This window comes from Gobius niger, assembly GCF_951799975.1.
Source record: "Gobius niger genome assembly, chromosome: 1".
NCBI classification, from domain to species: Eukaryota; Metazoa; Chordata; class Actinopteri; order Gobiiformes; family Gobiidae; genus Gobius; species Gobius niger.
Genome location: NC_136852.1, coordinates 48,869,837 through 48,883,308, shown reverse-complemented (window position 1 = coordinate 48,883,308; position 13,472 = coordinate 48,869,837). Strand labels below are relative to the sequence as shown.

Here is a 13,472-nt window from a genome sequence, read left to right as displayed (position 1 = left end):
TTTTCCTTTCGATCGCTCTCCCAAATAAAACCAAAACAAAATCAAAGAAATGTCAGTAAAAAAGACTTGAGTGATGCGTTGTGAAGAGGTTAGGTTTGTCCGAAAAAGTCCTGTGGTTTTCGACGAAAGACGATGTCCAGTAACGCGGCTGTAGAGTAACTTTGACAAACCAGGACCAGAATAAATGTTACACGCACAAAACCAAACACTCGTAGACTGCATAAAGAGATGGGCAGTGTCACGAATCTGTGCCAATTAAAAAGCTTTGTTTCTTCATTCCATACCACCAGTCATTTGAACCAATAAAACACACCTTAACCTTTCTTTAGTTCCAACTTTCTGGACTGAAACCATTATCAAGTGGAAGGTTCGCAAACTTAAAAACACATGGTCAATTCAGCACCCTTTTCTCCCCCTTAAATTTCACAGTGGATGAAACTACCTTGCACAGAAGTAAAATTTGGCTCGCGTTGATATATTTATATTTACACAAGTATTAAAATACAAGTCAGAAATATCATGGTAAAAAAATAAATTAGATCTTTTTTTTCTCTGTCTTTCTACATTATTGCTCAATGTATTGTAAGACCAGCTATGTCAGTGATTTTTTTTTTACACTGTAGAGGTGACATCTTTCTAAGGTGCTTTCCAGATTCCTCCTAACAATGTGCAAAACACTGTTCCCAAAATCAACTTCCACTCGTCATCTTAAAAAATAAAATCAAGCAAAGTACTTTCTATGTTCCGGCGACTAATGTAGATTTGGGGTTGGGTCTTGCATAGAAGAGTGCAGCGCATTAATCCGGTATTTGTCAATATTTCTAAAAGCTCTTTCACTCTTCATAACCCAAAAATAATGTCAGATCACCCTATTCTGCAGCGCTCGCTCTGTCACTCTCCGTCTGAGCACTTGGTTAAGAGTCTGGCGCCCCCAGCTGGCAACAACGGGGAGTGAGCCACGTTGAAAAGGCCAAAAGCAGCACAGCTAACTTCAGCAATGTAATGCTAGCGGGTCAATCGTTTGTAAGGACTACTAAAACCATCCAGTACAGACTTGGGCCAGAGTAATCCTAATGTTTTGCCAAATTGGAAAGTTGAAAAGTGAACAGCCATCACAGTGCATTTGAATGTTATATTATTATATTCTTAATAATACTAGGCGGACTTAAAAAGCCCTAATTTAAAGCATTTGCTCACATTTTATTCACAAACAAATAACTATATCATAAATCTAACTTTTTTTTTTGCAAGTGCTCCGTCTTTCAAGTAACGTGTTTTTAATACAGGAGTGTGTTTGGCCAAAACAAATGAAGCGATTCATTTGCGATTAATTAATGATACATTAGTTCACTGTCTTTTGATTAATCAGAGCTATGGTGCATCCCAGGCAACTGGTACATTTCCGACCTCCCGCTTGGGAAAAATGCCTTGGAACGCCGCTCAAAGTGGTAATTACAACATGTAAACCCCGGAGATGATCAAAGGAGTCCAAGTTGAGATACAGATGAAGACAGCGATGGCGGCCCCCAGTGGAGAAGTGCATATAGTGATAAAACGCTGAATAACTTTGATGTGAAGGTTAATTTTGGTCATAGCCTTCAATATATCATTATGTAGCATGTTTTGCAATTTACCTCGGGCATTGAAACATTCAACATTAGCATCTTATTAGCTAGCTGTCGTAGCATTAGCCGTTTTCTTAACATACAAGGTTATAAGTTGTAATTTTCAAGTGGGAAATATCCTTGTTACCAGTTGCCTGGAACGCACCATTAACAGCCCAACAACGATGTAAGTAATGAGGAAATAAACGGTTTAGAAGCTCAATATGACACATTTTTCAGCCACAAAACCAAGATGGCCGCCTTGCTAACAGTGACACTTGTCCATATTTTTATACAGCCTTCGAGGCGCATGCAGTACTTTTTGTTTCATGTGGCGCCGGGGCGGAGATGGTCCCGGCGACGAGGCCAGTGGCTGCGAGAGAAACACCTAAAGAGTAAAGAGAGGAAGAGGGAGGGCAGCCCTGAGCACTTCAACAGTCATACCCCCCAAAAAACCAGGGGGCGCTATGGCAACAGTCCACAATGAGAGCATGTTCTCTTAATAATAATATAGTATTGGCAGTATTCATGTAAAAAATGGGAGGAAATAGAGGAGTTAAAAGCATAGTAAGACCGCAGTGAACTTTGGTGGTGAGAGTGAGACGTCCCAAAAGTTTGACTACTGCTGTGTTGCACTTTTTCAAAAAAAAAAGGTAAAGTAAGATCGAGTTGTTGGCTCAGCGCTTGTGAAGGTTAGAAGATGGAGAACTGGGGGCTTGGCAATATATCGACAGATTAAAAACTACATGTCAACAGTTTTGTCCATGTGTGGGTTAGTTTGCAAAAGGCCGTCTTTCCGAGTCCTGGGTTGAATAGGCTGCGTTCACGTGACATCGTAAAATCCTTAAGAGCTTATGGTTCAACACTGTGGTGGAGCGCAGGTCGGGATTCTAAGGTAGAATGGGTCTTTTTTTGCAGATGTTTTGACCTGGTTTATGCTTAATATCTCTATAGCGCTGGGCCTGTTCAGATGGAAAATAAATAATCATAAAGTTCAGTGTCATCAGCGCAAACAAACTGAAACTATTCTCTCCCAATCGTTTCAAAAAGGGGGTGGCGTTGTTCAATCACACAGGCACAATTGTTAGGTGACAATAGAAAATTAGTGATGCATCAATTCAGCTTTTTGCTTCCAATACCGATAACGAGGGTTTGAGTATCTGCTGATATCCGATATTAACCGATACCAAGAGACTTTCTTTAAAGTGGCTGCTGTGAGTGAAAAAGTGAATGGTCCTCTTTTGTCAGGATCACTGGACTTTTCTACACTAAATATCCTTGGGTGCATAACAGGCCTAAAGGTTGCTTTAATATAAACAACTCACATAAAATGAGCTGATTATTACAAATGTGTTTTTTTAAACATTTTTTAACAGCATTTCATAAACTACAATACAAACACTGGGCCGCTCCAGTAGTGACGATTTTATTTATTTAGGTGATCCAATCATAACTTCTGTCCCAGCTTTGATTAGCTGACGCTAGCATTAGCATGCTGTTGCTAGCAATAGCATACTGTTGCTAGCCACGGATAAAAATAAGTTTGCTAAGGCTAAAACTAACTCAGCCAATGAATTCACCAGGTTCTTAGCTTAAAAAGAGCTATAGCCCATATTCACTTATCGTTCTAAAAACACAACTTTCACCAATTAAATCTGAGAGGCAAAAGGTATTGGTTCAGTATCGGAAATGTGTAGCCGTATCGTATTTTTTTCAGTATCGTCTCTGATATCTGATACCAGTATCGGATCGGTGCATCTCTAATTAAAATCTCAAGAAGCCACAATGTATTGCGAAATCACTCCGAGATTTACACATCTTTTGCCAACACAGCCTAAAACAAAAACGCAAAGTCAACTTAAAATGTGAAAAAATTCCGTTTGAGCCACGATTTCCCTCATTTAGTTCCATTTATGTCTAGTTTCATTTTGGCACTATATGATAGCAAACTAAATGCTTTTTGCTTGAATTTGAATGTGTTAGTAAAATATTGCAATATACTCAAGGTTCCTGCGATTTTGACATCATTAAACTTTCAAACGTGAACGTAACCTATTCCTGGTGCAGACGCGCACACACACTTCTCGCCGTTTCTTCTAAACCAACAGCCTTTCAAGAACTTCCCGGAAGAAAAAGAAAAAAAAAAAGAAAAAAGAAAAAAGAAAAATACCACAGAAAAATAGCTCCACAAAAATGAGTCCTCCTTCTGGAAGTGGCAGAGGTGTTGGCTCTGAATGTCCCGAGTGAAGAAAAGATCGGTGTCAGTTGTAAGACCCTTCATGAAACAAAGGATCTGGATATATATTCGATAGTGCCCATCTGCTGCAAATAAAACTCGCTTTGACGTCTAATAAAATCTGTACACTTTACAGTCTTTATGATTAGTTTGTCCAAAGGGGACCATGTTTTTTCTCCATTTTTTTTTTTTAAAACTGTATATTTATTAAACTTTATCTTTAATTTAATTGCTCTGAGTCCCGTCGGTGTGAATGCGTGTGGGTTGACGGAGAGGTGCCGTTGGCTCGTCGTTGTTGTTGGCGGTGACGGCGGCGTTTGCTAGCAGCACTTTTTCTTTCGTTTACTGTTTCGAGTGAGTCGCACCACGTCGTTCTGTTGCTGCTGCTGTTGCCGCGCGAGCACGTCCTTCTTGGCTTTGAGCACCAGCTCCGTGATGCAGTTAAACATCTGCGGGAGAGAAGGGGAATTACTGACAAAAATATGACACAAGGTACAAATTAAGAGACTTTTCATGTTGATGCTGATACTTATATGAAATGATCAACTTGGATAATGATCATGTTGATTAAGAACCACATGAGTGTCGGCGGGTTAACGCTTCAGCAACAAACACATTTCTATACAAGTGATCAAGTATCTGAAAATGCATTGATATTTACTAACAACTTCTTGTACATTAACATTAGGGATATAACGATTCAGTCAAGCCCCAATTTGATTCAATTTAGGATTTTGAATATTTTTTTTGCTTTAACATCTGCATTTGTGTCCTTGTAACAAACTGTTTCAGTAACAGAACTTTACATTACAAAAAACTTTTTTTTTTTAAGCTGCCCTCAGTTTTGTCTTGTCTGCAACTTTCATGTGCTTTTCATCTTGCAGTTTGAACATAATACCACCATTTAGAATTAATATTAACATACAAAAACATACTTTTTGTTTAGTCACAACAAAAGAGCAGCATAATAGAATGGTATTAATACGGTATGGCATTAATGGTATTAATGAATATCAGCATGGAGTGAATGAACCTCCCTCCCTTTCATGTGTGAAGCACTTTACAAATAAAATCCCCTTCCCTCCCTAATACAGGAAATTAATATCACTCCAGCTCCACTAGTGTAGAGCTGCAACTAATCGATTCATCTACAAATTATTATTGCGATCATTCGATCAATCACTTGGCTGCATGAAAATAGTATTTTTTCAAACTACAAAACAGCTTAAGTTGGGTTTGAGGACATGTTCATGAAGTAAACTTAAAGTGAATGTTTATAGGAGGCTCTTAGGGATAATTCTGCTTGGTGATTGGATGAGACACAGATTGATATAGATGAAAAACACACTACAGACCCTCACTTTAAAAAGAAAATTGTTTTTCATCCAAAACATCAAATTTCACATCATTTTTGCTCTGTTGGAGTCTTTGTTAACCAGAAAACAATCGATTACTAAAATGGTTGTCAACTCAATAATTGCTTAGTTGTTTCAGCCCTACTCTAGTGTGTGTGTAACTCAAACTCAGTGTACAACATTTGTCTTGGTCATAGCAAGACGTGGGGATTGTAACATCGTGAGTCTGCACTCGTCTCCACTGTGCGATGATTCAAAGAGAATCGCAGCCACGGCCACAGTTTGTGACGGCAGGTTTCGACCTCCAGTGTCACATGCCGGCGCTGCGATGTGCGCTGATGTTGTAATATGTTGCCACGCCTGACAGAGGCCCTCGGCTCACTCTGCGGCTCCAAAAGACACGGCCCCGATGTCTGTCGCAGCTCGTGTTTAGTCATACAACGGTTCTATCTTATACATTTGTCCACGGCTCACCGAGCGCATGTATTCATATTCTTGTCTCCCTACTTAGGGGGTACTTTAGTCTTATTATAGCCAGAGGTTTGATCTGGAAAGCCAAATATTGATCTTGATGGTTTTTGGTGCGACATGTTTGAGGACCCCTGATCTACAGCATTGATTTTTAGACATTCACTACTGCCCAAAAGCATTCGAACAAAGCCTCAAGTATCTCAGTCAAATGAGTGACTCGAATAACAAACCAATGCACCAATTCAATACAACACGGTCTGTAAATGAGATTTGGAAAAAGCACGAATGACGTCCTAATATATCAGTCTATCTCAACACATTTGTATAGTTTATTTGCATTTTTGGTAAAGAACGACCTCTATTGGCGACTCAAAAGCAATTTACATCAAGGAACATTAGTGTCTGTGTCTGGAAGCTCTAATCTTTTGGCTAATGGGCAACATCTTTCACTTCTGTGTCGCGTTTAGACATTTGGGCATCCTTGCATGTTTTCTACCTTAAACTAACGTAAGACCAATCAAACAAAAAGCAGTTTCACCAAAGTTCCCTCCAACAGAGTAGCATTATGTCTCACTGCGATAGCCTCCTGACGTGTGTGTAAGTCTTCAGGCATGTCAGCTACATACCAGGAGTTTACAAACCCGCACAATGACCCACCTCTTCCACGTTGATGTTTTCTTTCGCGCTGGTCTCGAACAGACTGATGCCCATCTGCTCCGCGAACTTCTGCGCGTCCGTCGTCTCCACCACTTTAGAGTTAGGGTCGTCGTTTTTGTTTCCCACTGCAAGGACAAAGTGGTTAGTCTTTCTTTCTGGGTTTTACTTGCAGACATTCATACTCCTGCCACAAGGAGGAGATTGACCGTTTTCTACGTGACATTCAGCGATTACACGTCTCGATAAAGGAAAATAGAGGCATACATGATTCATAAAGCATCTGTGCAGAGAAGACCTCAACAGAAACTTTGTTCAGACTTGTAAGATATTTTAAGCAGCCTAAATGCATGGAGGAAAGTGTCCCTAAGCTCCAGTGAAGGGCGCACTATTTTTACTCAAAGTCGAGTCCAGGAGACGCTCACCTAATATCCGGCACACGTCGTCACAGTTCTGGTTTATTTCATGGAGCCATCGTTTGACGTTGACGAAGGACTCTGCACTTGTGACGTCGTACACCACTATGACCCCATGTGTCCCTCTGTAATACCTACGACACAAGAGAGGGAGAGAGGAAGTTAGCAGGTGTAATCAGACAGTGCAGTGATGATCGTTTCAAAAACACTTTAAAAAATCCAACTCAACAGCGTCTTTTCGAGAACAGCAGACTCCACAGGTAATCTCTAAGACTGCTGGCTCTCATTAGCACTAATTTAGAGAGAGAACAACGTGTATACAAGAAAAAAAAGGGGGAGAATAATGATCAAATCAGAGCTGACTGAGAGCCCGAGTCCCGACTGGAGCCTCGGCCGGGACCAATACAAAGAAGCTTTTGTGGTGTTTTGTTGGGAGTCAGTGTTTCTGCCCGTCGTGACTCGGAGCGGACACTGGTTTAACCGCGCACCGCCAGACGACATCCAGCACATACGAGGATTAAAGTCTACACAGCAAATATTCTGTTGTTTGCAAAGGGTAATATACGATTTGAATAGTTCAGTCTTTTTAAATTGTATAACTGTGTTCCATTCAAGTTGGAATTTCGATTCAATAGGTTGAGTTTAAATTACATTCAACACAGAAATACGTTTGTTACGTGATGATGTCATCGCTCCACTTTCGGGTCCAACAGGACTTTAGCTCTGTTCACAGAAATGGGATCTACTTGACTTTAACCTGCTGTAGAGCCGTCTACAAGGCTGAACAGAAATAAATATTACATTTACTCTGGATTTTCTTTAGTAGTGCTTTTCTGACATTAATTATCACATTCTTTTTTTCCATACACAATGAGGGTTGATTCTAAATTGGCTATAACATATACATTTAAATGGGCTATAGAAACGGTGAGATATATTATGCTAATTAGGTGTAAAACACTTTTGGGCCTTTTATCTGCTGTGATTTCAGCAGGAGATTCAGATAAAGCTGCGTCTTTTTGCTGTTTATCTATGGGAATCTCTCTCGACCTGGAAGTAGCGTATTATTGTGTGTGTGACGTCACACTTAACAGACGTATTGAGTTGGTGCAGCCAGAACTGGTAACTATGGTCACTGTCAAAATGGTGAATTTTTAAGTTGTTTTTTTGTGTGCTTGATGTTGGTCAGATAAGTCAGTCATAAGATGAATGTGACAGATTTGTGAATCACTTTGTGAGTCACTTCCAAATAATGATCCGTTTCAACATTTGGAGATTTCTTTCCAAAACTGTGCGTCTCCCATTGAGCTGCATTGGCCCCAGCTCCAACTGAAACTATGACATGCCGTTCTGGACTGTCATGAACACTAATCTATTTAGATTCATTGTGCAGCACAAAGTCATCGACATGTGGGAGGGACTTAGCACAAGTCTTTTGACCAACCTTTATGTCACATTTTATGATGTAGTAGTGAGCAACACCTTCTTTTAGCGACAAATAGGTCATCAGGATCGTAAGAGTTATGGGACAAAATGATTACACACTAAAAGGGAAGTATTTCAAATTGTTCTTGAAATGATGGCACCAAAATCTTTTCGGTATTTGATTGTCATTTAGCATCTGTTACTCTACTGTGTGATTTGGAAATGACAACTACATCCTTAAAATAGAAAGAGTACCTTCATTCTCTTTCCCTTTCTGCAGTTACATTTTCAGAAACATGACTTGACCCCACTGTTCCCCTCTCCATCTCTAGTACGAGCTCCTGTGCACAGCGAGACTCACGTGGAGGTGATGGTCCGGAAGCGCTCCTGTCCCGCCGTGTCCCATATTTGGAGCTTGACCTTTTCTCCGTTGATTTCCACTGTTCGGATCTTAAAGTCTACTCCGATCGTGGTGATATAACTACCTGTAAGAACACACATGCATATAAAAAGACAAGAGTCAGGACAGAGACGGCGACCTCGACTGAAAACCCCTTCCCCGAGCAAGAAGCACTCACCTGAAAATGTGTTGTCTGCAAATCGCAAGAGGAGACTGCTCTTCCCCACTCCTGAAAGACGAGCACAGGGACAAGGACAAGGTGAGTTAAAGCGGTAAAGGAGTGCGTTGTGAGAGGCGACAGCATGAGGCGTTCTCATGGTTTGGGTTTAAAATACTGGCAGATAACATGTTTTCACTGAACTAGTTCTAATCATACGGACAAACAGAGGATAGAACAAAAGACATCCAGCATGAGAAAGCAGCTACCGTAAATAAACAGTAACTTGGCCCATAATTATCAGAGAGTGTAAAGGGAATAACATCGCGCTTTCTTTGGTTTTTGTGGGTTCAAATCCAGAAACATTTTGCTCAACTGTCTGTAGTGGCGTCTAAACCCTGTTCTAAACCCTGGTGTCAGCTTTTGCCAGGCTCCAGAGAGAGATTAAGACGGGTTTTAGCTCATTTACAGTAAACTATAGCGACATGAAACAATTCGACCTCTATAGAAATCAAAAATGTCGTTCCAGTCCTAATTTACACACGATGAACTAAATTAGTAAAGAAAGAAGTATCAATATTGAAAACAACCTGGGCTATATATTACACTTGCTGGTTTTGTGATACACAACACAATGGCCATTAACATCAATAAACAGTAAAATATGTAATATGCTGCGTTAGTTGGGAGGGAGTTCGTTTTTTTTGTCGAGTGGGACTGGGTACCGTCCCATTTTGCTTCGATACAGGTTCTTTAACAATACTTGGTTTATGATACCGACACCTGAACCTTTTTTTAGTTTGTTTAGTTTAGTTTATTTATTTGACAGGGACCATGTACATGAGCTTTGTACCAGAGTTTCATCTTTAGTCCCCGAGACATACAATTACAAAACACTGTACAAACAGCATGAAATACAAACAGAATATTTACAGACAGTATTGACATTTTTATTTTAAATAAAAGTACAGTTCATCAAAGGGAAAACTTGTTTCTCTATAGTCCTTAACCACCCCCTACCCTTGCTGACGTGTACGAGTTCCAAAAAATGTTGTTTCACACCCGGCAAAATTGTTTTAAGTCTTTGCATAGTTTTAGTGCAGTTGGAAGTTTGTTTCATTCTGAGATAGTTTTACAAGAAAATGCTCATTGTCCTAATGCTGTTTTTTGTTTTGATATGGTACATTGGCCACTGACTGTTGACCTTGATGTTCTGACCATCGGATCAGAGGTTAATTGGACAAACCAATAATTTGCTGAGGTGCCACATTATTAATAAACTTGAATAGTAACTTTAGAGAGGCGGACTTAACTATTCAAAATTGAGCATTTCATATTTGGTTAATATCTGACAGTGATGATACTGTTGTGATTTCCTATCTAGCTTGCTTATAAAGAGATTCTAAAGGTTTGGATATTTGTACTAAAATATTTGTCATCTAGAACCACAAAACAGAACAATAATTTATTCCTTAAAAGACGATTTCTTTTAAATTAAATTTATTTGAGCTGAAACAACCAAGTAACTTCTTTAATCCCTGGACCCAACAGGCATCAAAACTTAGTCTCTCGTCAGTAGAGATTTTTTTCTTCTGCTTTACAAAACTATTTTTTTTTATACAAGTAGTGTGCCTAAACACTTTTCCACGCGATACCTTTCTGGTATCATTTAACGGTCTCCAGCCCGAGTTTTGAGTTTGCCACAAGAGTCTCACTGACCTAGAAACATGTCAGTAAACAGATAAATAACATTACAATAAAGAAACATATTGTGGCACACTTTGGCAGACTGGTATTGCGACTTGAACAGCACTTTGAATTAAAAAGCGCCTCAAGCCAAACCATTTCTATAGCATTGGTAACAAGAACTCTGACACATTTTTGGGACTTGATGAAACCAGATCTGAGTTTTTTTTTATACGAAACAAGACGAGGAGGAGCAGGAGTGGGCTGCATCCGCTGTCACTGTGTCGTCGAGTTACAAAAGTAAACGTGGAAATCCAGTCTCTGGCTCGGGCGTGGGTGGGTCTCCATTCATACTCGTATTATCGTCAGCTCTTGTTTGATTTGCCCGAGACAAAACCCTCCGCTCCATTGTTAGACCTTCAAAGCATCTTATAAATTCAGTTTTCAGTAGATTTTATGTGTTGGGCTTTTGAGGTGTAAAACCCTTCAGGTCCAAACAAAAGACAAACAGTCGCAGTCATGCCTATTCTATTTCTGATGTTGCTATTCTTAGACCGTCTTATGAAAACTGTGACTAAGATGTTCAGAGGTGTAAAGAAACCAATACTTGAGAGACACTATAAATCCAAAAATTCATGAAATAGACAAAGTTGCCAACTGTTTTGGCACAATACTGAAATGTCACACGCTGTTTTGATAATAAGGAACATATTCAAGATGTTATACTGAAGAACATAAGGGACATTGGCACATTAATGTACCTCTGGTGTGAACACTGCTCTCCTTTACCTTCTCCATATTACTATAATCAAAGACGTATCGCACGATTTCAAATAAATAAAAGATTAGAATTTGTCAAAAAACGATATAGACCAACTTAATTATTTGTGCTTGCATATCTAATTAGCTGCAATAAGCTTGGGAAATATGTTTTATTGCTGCATTGAACAGCACAGTTAAAGCTCCCATTCACTGCAAAGAGTGAGAACTTTGAACCAAAAGTCAGGAGTTGTTTTTTTTTTTACAGTCCTCTCTTCCATAAAGTCTCTCAGACAGCGGAGGTCCCAGCTTGATTCTGTGGACAGTAGGTCCAGTGTGAGGGCGGCAAAGGCCCAGCTGTGGCTGTCAATGAACGCATACAACATCATCAACAATACAGGATCTGAGTCATAAATACAGTGGACCTAAGGAGCAGTTCTGATCATGGAAGCACTGGCTTTCTAAAACATGCACCACAATGGCCATGTTTTCCTATAGGACAAAGGATATATAAAATTGCTATTTAAGACATTACATCTGTTTGGACATTATATTTGCCTGGACTCCACATTGGTTATTGTTTCACTGTTTTAATGTTTGGTGCAGCCCTTTGAGGCAACTGCAATTGGGATATAAATAACTGGATTGATTTATTATTGCAAGTAAATACATTGGCAATAACAAGTTAACAAAAAACGACTGTAAGAGAAGTATACCATAACAGCAGTTCGCTGCCACACAGCATTCCTCTCTGTAGTACAGCCACACTAGCATGCTAACAAGCCTATGACAAAGTATTTAGACTTTACTGCATTCGGTCTTGGCTGAAAGCCAAAATAAGTTTTTGTGCATGCAACAAGCAGTCAGATACTGTCTGTGACCTCTTGCATTGATATTTCTGCCGCTATGCTTTCGCTTCGAGGGTGAACTTGCTTTACAAATGGGCTCAAATGAGCGTTGCCAGATCTGTATCACCGTTTCATGTACCCCAGGAACTAATATTAAAAAATGTTAAGCTTTAAATACTGAGTGGTTGGGAAATAACAAAGCAAATGTAGTAGTTGAACGCCCATGTTGTTACGAACATAAATATATAATGAATCGCACCCTCAAAGCCGCACTTGTTGGCCGAAAGCGCCCAAACTGGCAACACGGTTTGAAGCGTAGCAGAGGACGCTAGCACAACTTTCGGCTAGCCTTAGCAGGCTAATGAAGATACAAGCCTCAAACAGGAAAACATGCAAAACCTCACAGTCTTAGGGATACGTTTACAATGGAATAAAGACTTTCACGTGTGGATCTATCATGACCAGTTCGCTGTAGATAATTCTCGAAACGCGGGGAGCGCAGGTCTGGAGGCGATATCCGGCCTGAGATATGCCCAGCCCGGGCGCCACCTCCGCCCTCTCTCCGCAGGACGCAAAGATGCGTTTGCTTCGTAAATAAAACGTTATTGAGCAGAAAAATAAAAGCAGACCGTCTAATGTATTAAACTGTTCTGCAGATGTAACACCCATGGCTGTGTCTATCCGTAAATCCGAGTAAAAACATACAGCGGCCCACTTCCCGTCACTCATCCCCGGCCTCGCTTACCGCTGTCACCGATGATGAGCAGCTTGAAGAGGTAATCGTAGTCCCTGGCCATTGCCGGTAGCTGGTGGTGGCTCACGCCCGCCTTGTGCCGCTTGTTTGCCCGCTTTGGCTCCAAACACCGGTTGGTCTGTACAGCTCAACACAGTCCCCCAGGTCCCCCGGTGTGAAAGACGACCGCACCGATGGTTGGACGTGAGCCCCCCAGGACCGGCGGCGCTTGTGTTGGGTTTGCGGCGTCAGCGGAGTCAGTGCGCGCTGCTTCAGCCGGAAACTCCGCTTCCTTCTGCTTCTGTGGAAATGCACCGAACTGCACCCAACTGTGACCCTCTTCCTCACTGCGCAGGCCCGGCCTCAGCCCGGTCTGTCCATTCAAAACACAGGTACATGTCCAGGAACGAATATATTTATGTTTCCCACAGATTTCTGCGCAGACTGTGGTGGTTCAACTATATTTTTATGGGTTGCTCAGGCGTTACATGTTTGTAATTTTGTCTATTACAGTTTGTGGTTGAAATGTACATATTTGATTTCACAATAACATTTTCAAATACATCACTATTCTACAGAACTACATAAGAAACAGCCAAATGAACTTGTCATTAATCTCACCATATTTATCAAAATAAACTGTAAATAAAGTCTTGCAAAAGCACAAGTTCATTACATATGGTTCTTCAACATTTCATTCTGTAGGGTTAAAACATAAAAATCCAGAC

General features: G+C 40.4%; 1 protein-coding gene across 1 annotated transcript; it reads right to left on the bottom strand.

Moving 5' to 3' along the window:
• Nucleotides 1–3,674: 3,674 nt before the first annotated feature.
• rab35b (RAB35, member RAS oncogene family b) lies at nucleotides 3,675–13,074 on the bottom strand. Its single transcript, XM_079555560.1, has 6 exons — nucleotides 12,757–13,074; nucleotides 8,740–8,790; nucleotides 8,523–8,646; nucleotides 6,746–6,870; nucleotides 6,324–6,448; nucleotides 3,675–4,289 (listed from the first exon to the last, which is right to left on the bottom strand). Exons 1-6 carry the CDS (start codon nucleotides 12,806–12,808, stop codon nucleotides 4,161–4,163), a joined length of 606 nt encoding a protein of 201 aa, XP_079411686.1. The 5' UTR covers nucleotides 12,809–13,074; the 3' UTR covers nucleotides 3,675–4,160.
• Between the last annotated feature and the right edge of the window lie 398 nt (nucleotides 13,075–13,472).

What these genes read in the sequence shown, in the direction of transcription:
- rab35b (XM_079555560.1), bottom strand. Translation starts at nt 12,808, where the DNA reads ATGGCCAGGGACTACGATTACCTCTTCAAGCTGCTCATCATCGGTGAC. An exon ending in GCTCATCATCGGTGACAGCG is followed by an intron (nt 8,791 to 12,756) that starts GTAAGCGAGGCC and finishes CTCGTCTTTCAG; the next exon opens with GAGTGGGGAAGAGCAGTCTC. An exon ending in CGACGTGTGCCGGATATTAG is followed by an intron (nt 6,449 to 6,745) that starts GTGAGCGTCTCC and finishes TTGTCCTTGCAG; the next exon opens with TGGGAAACAAAAACGACGAC.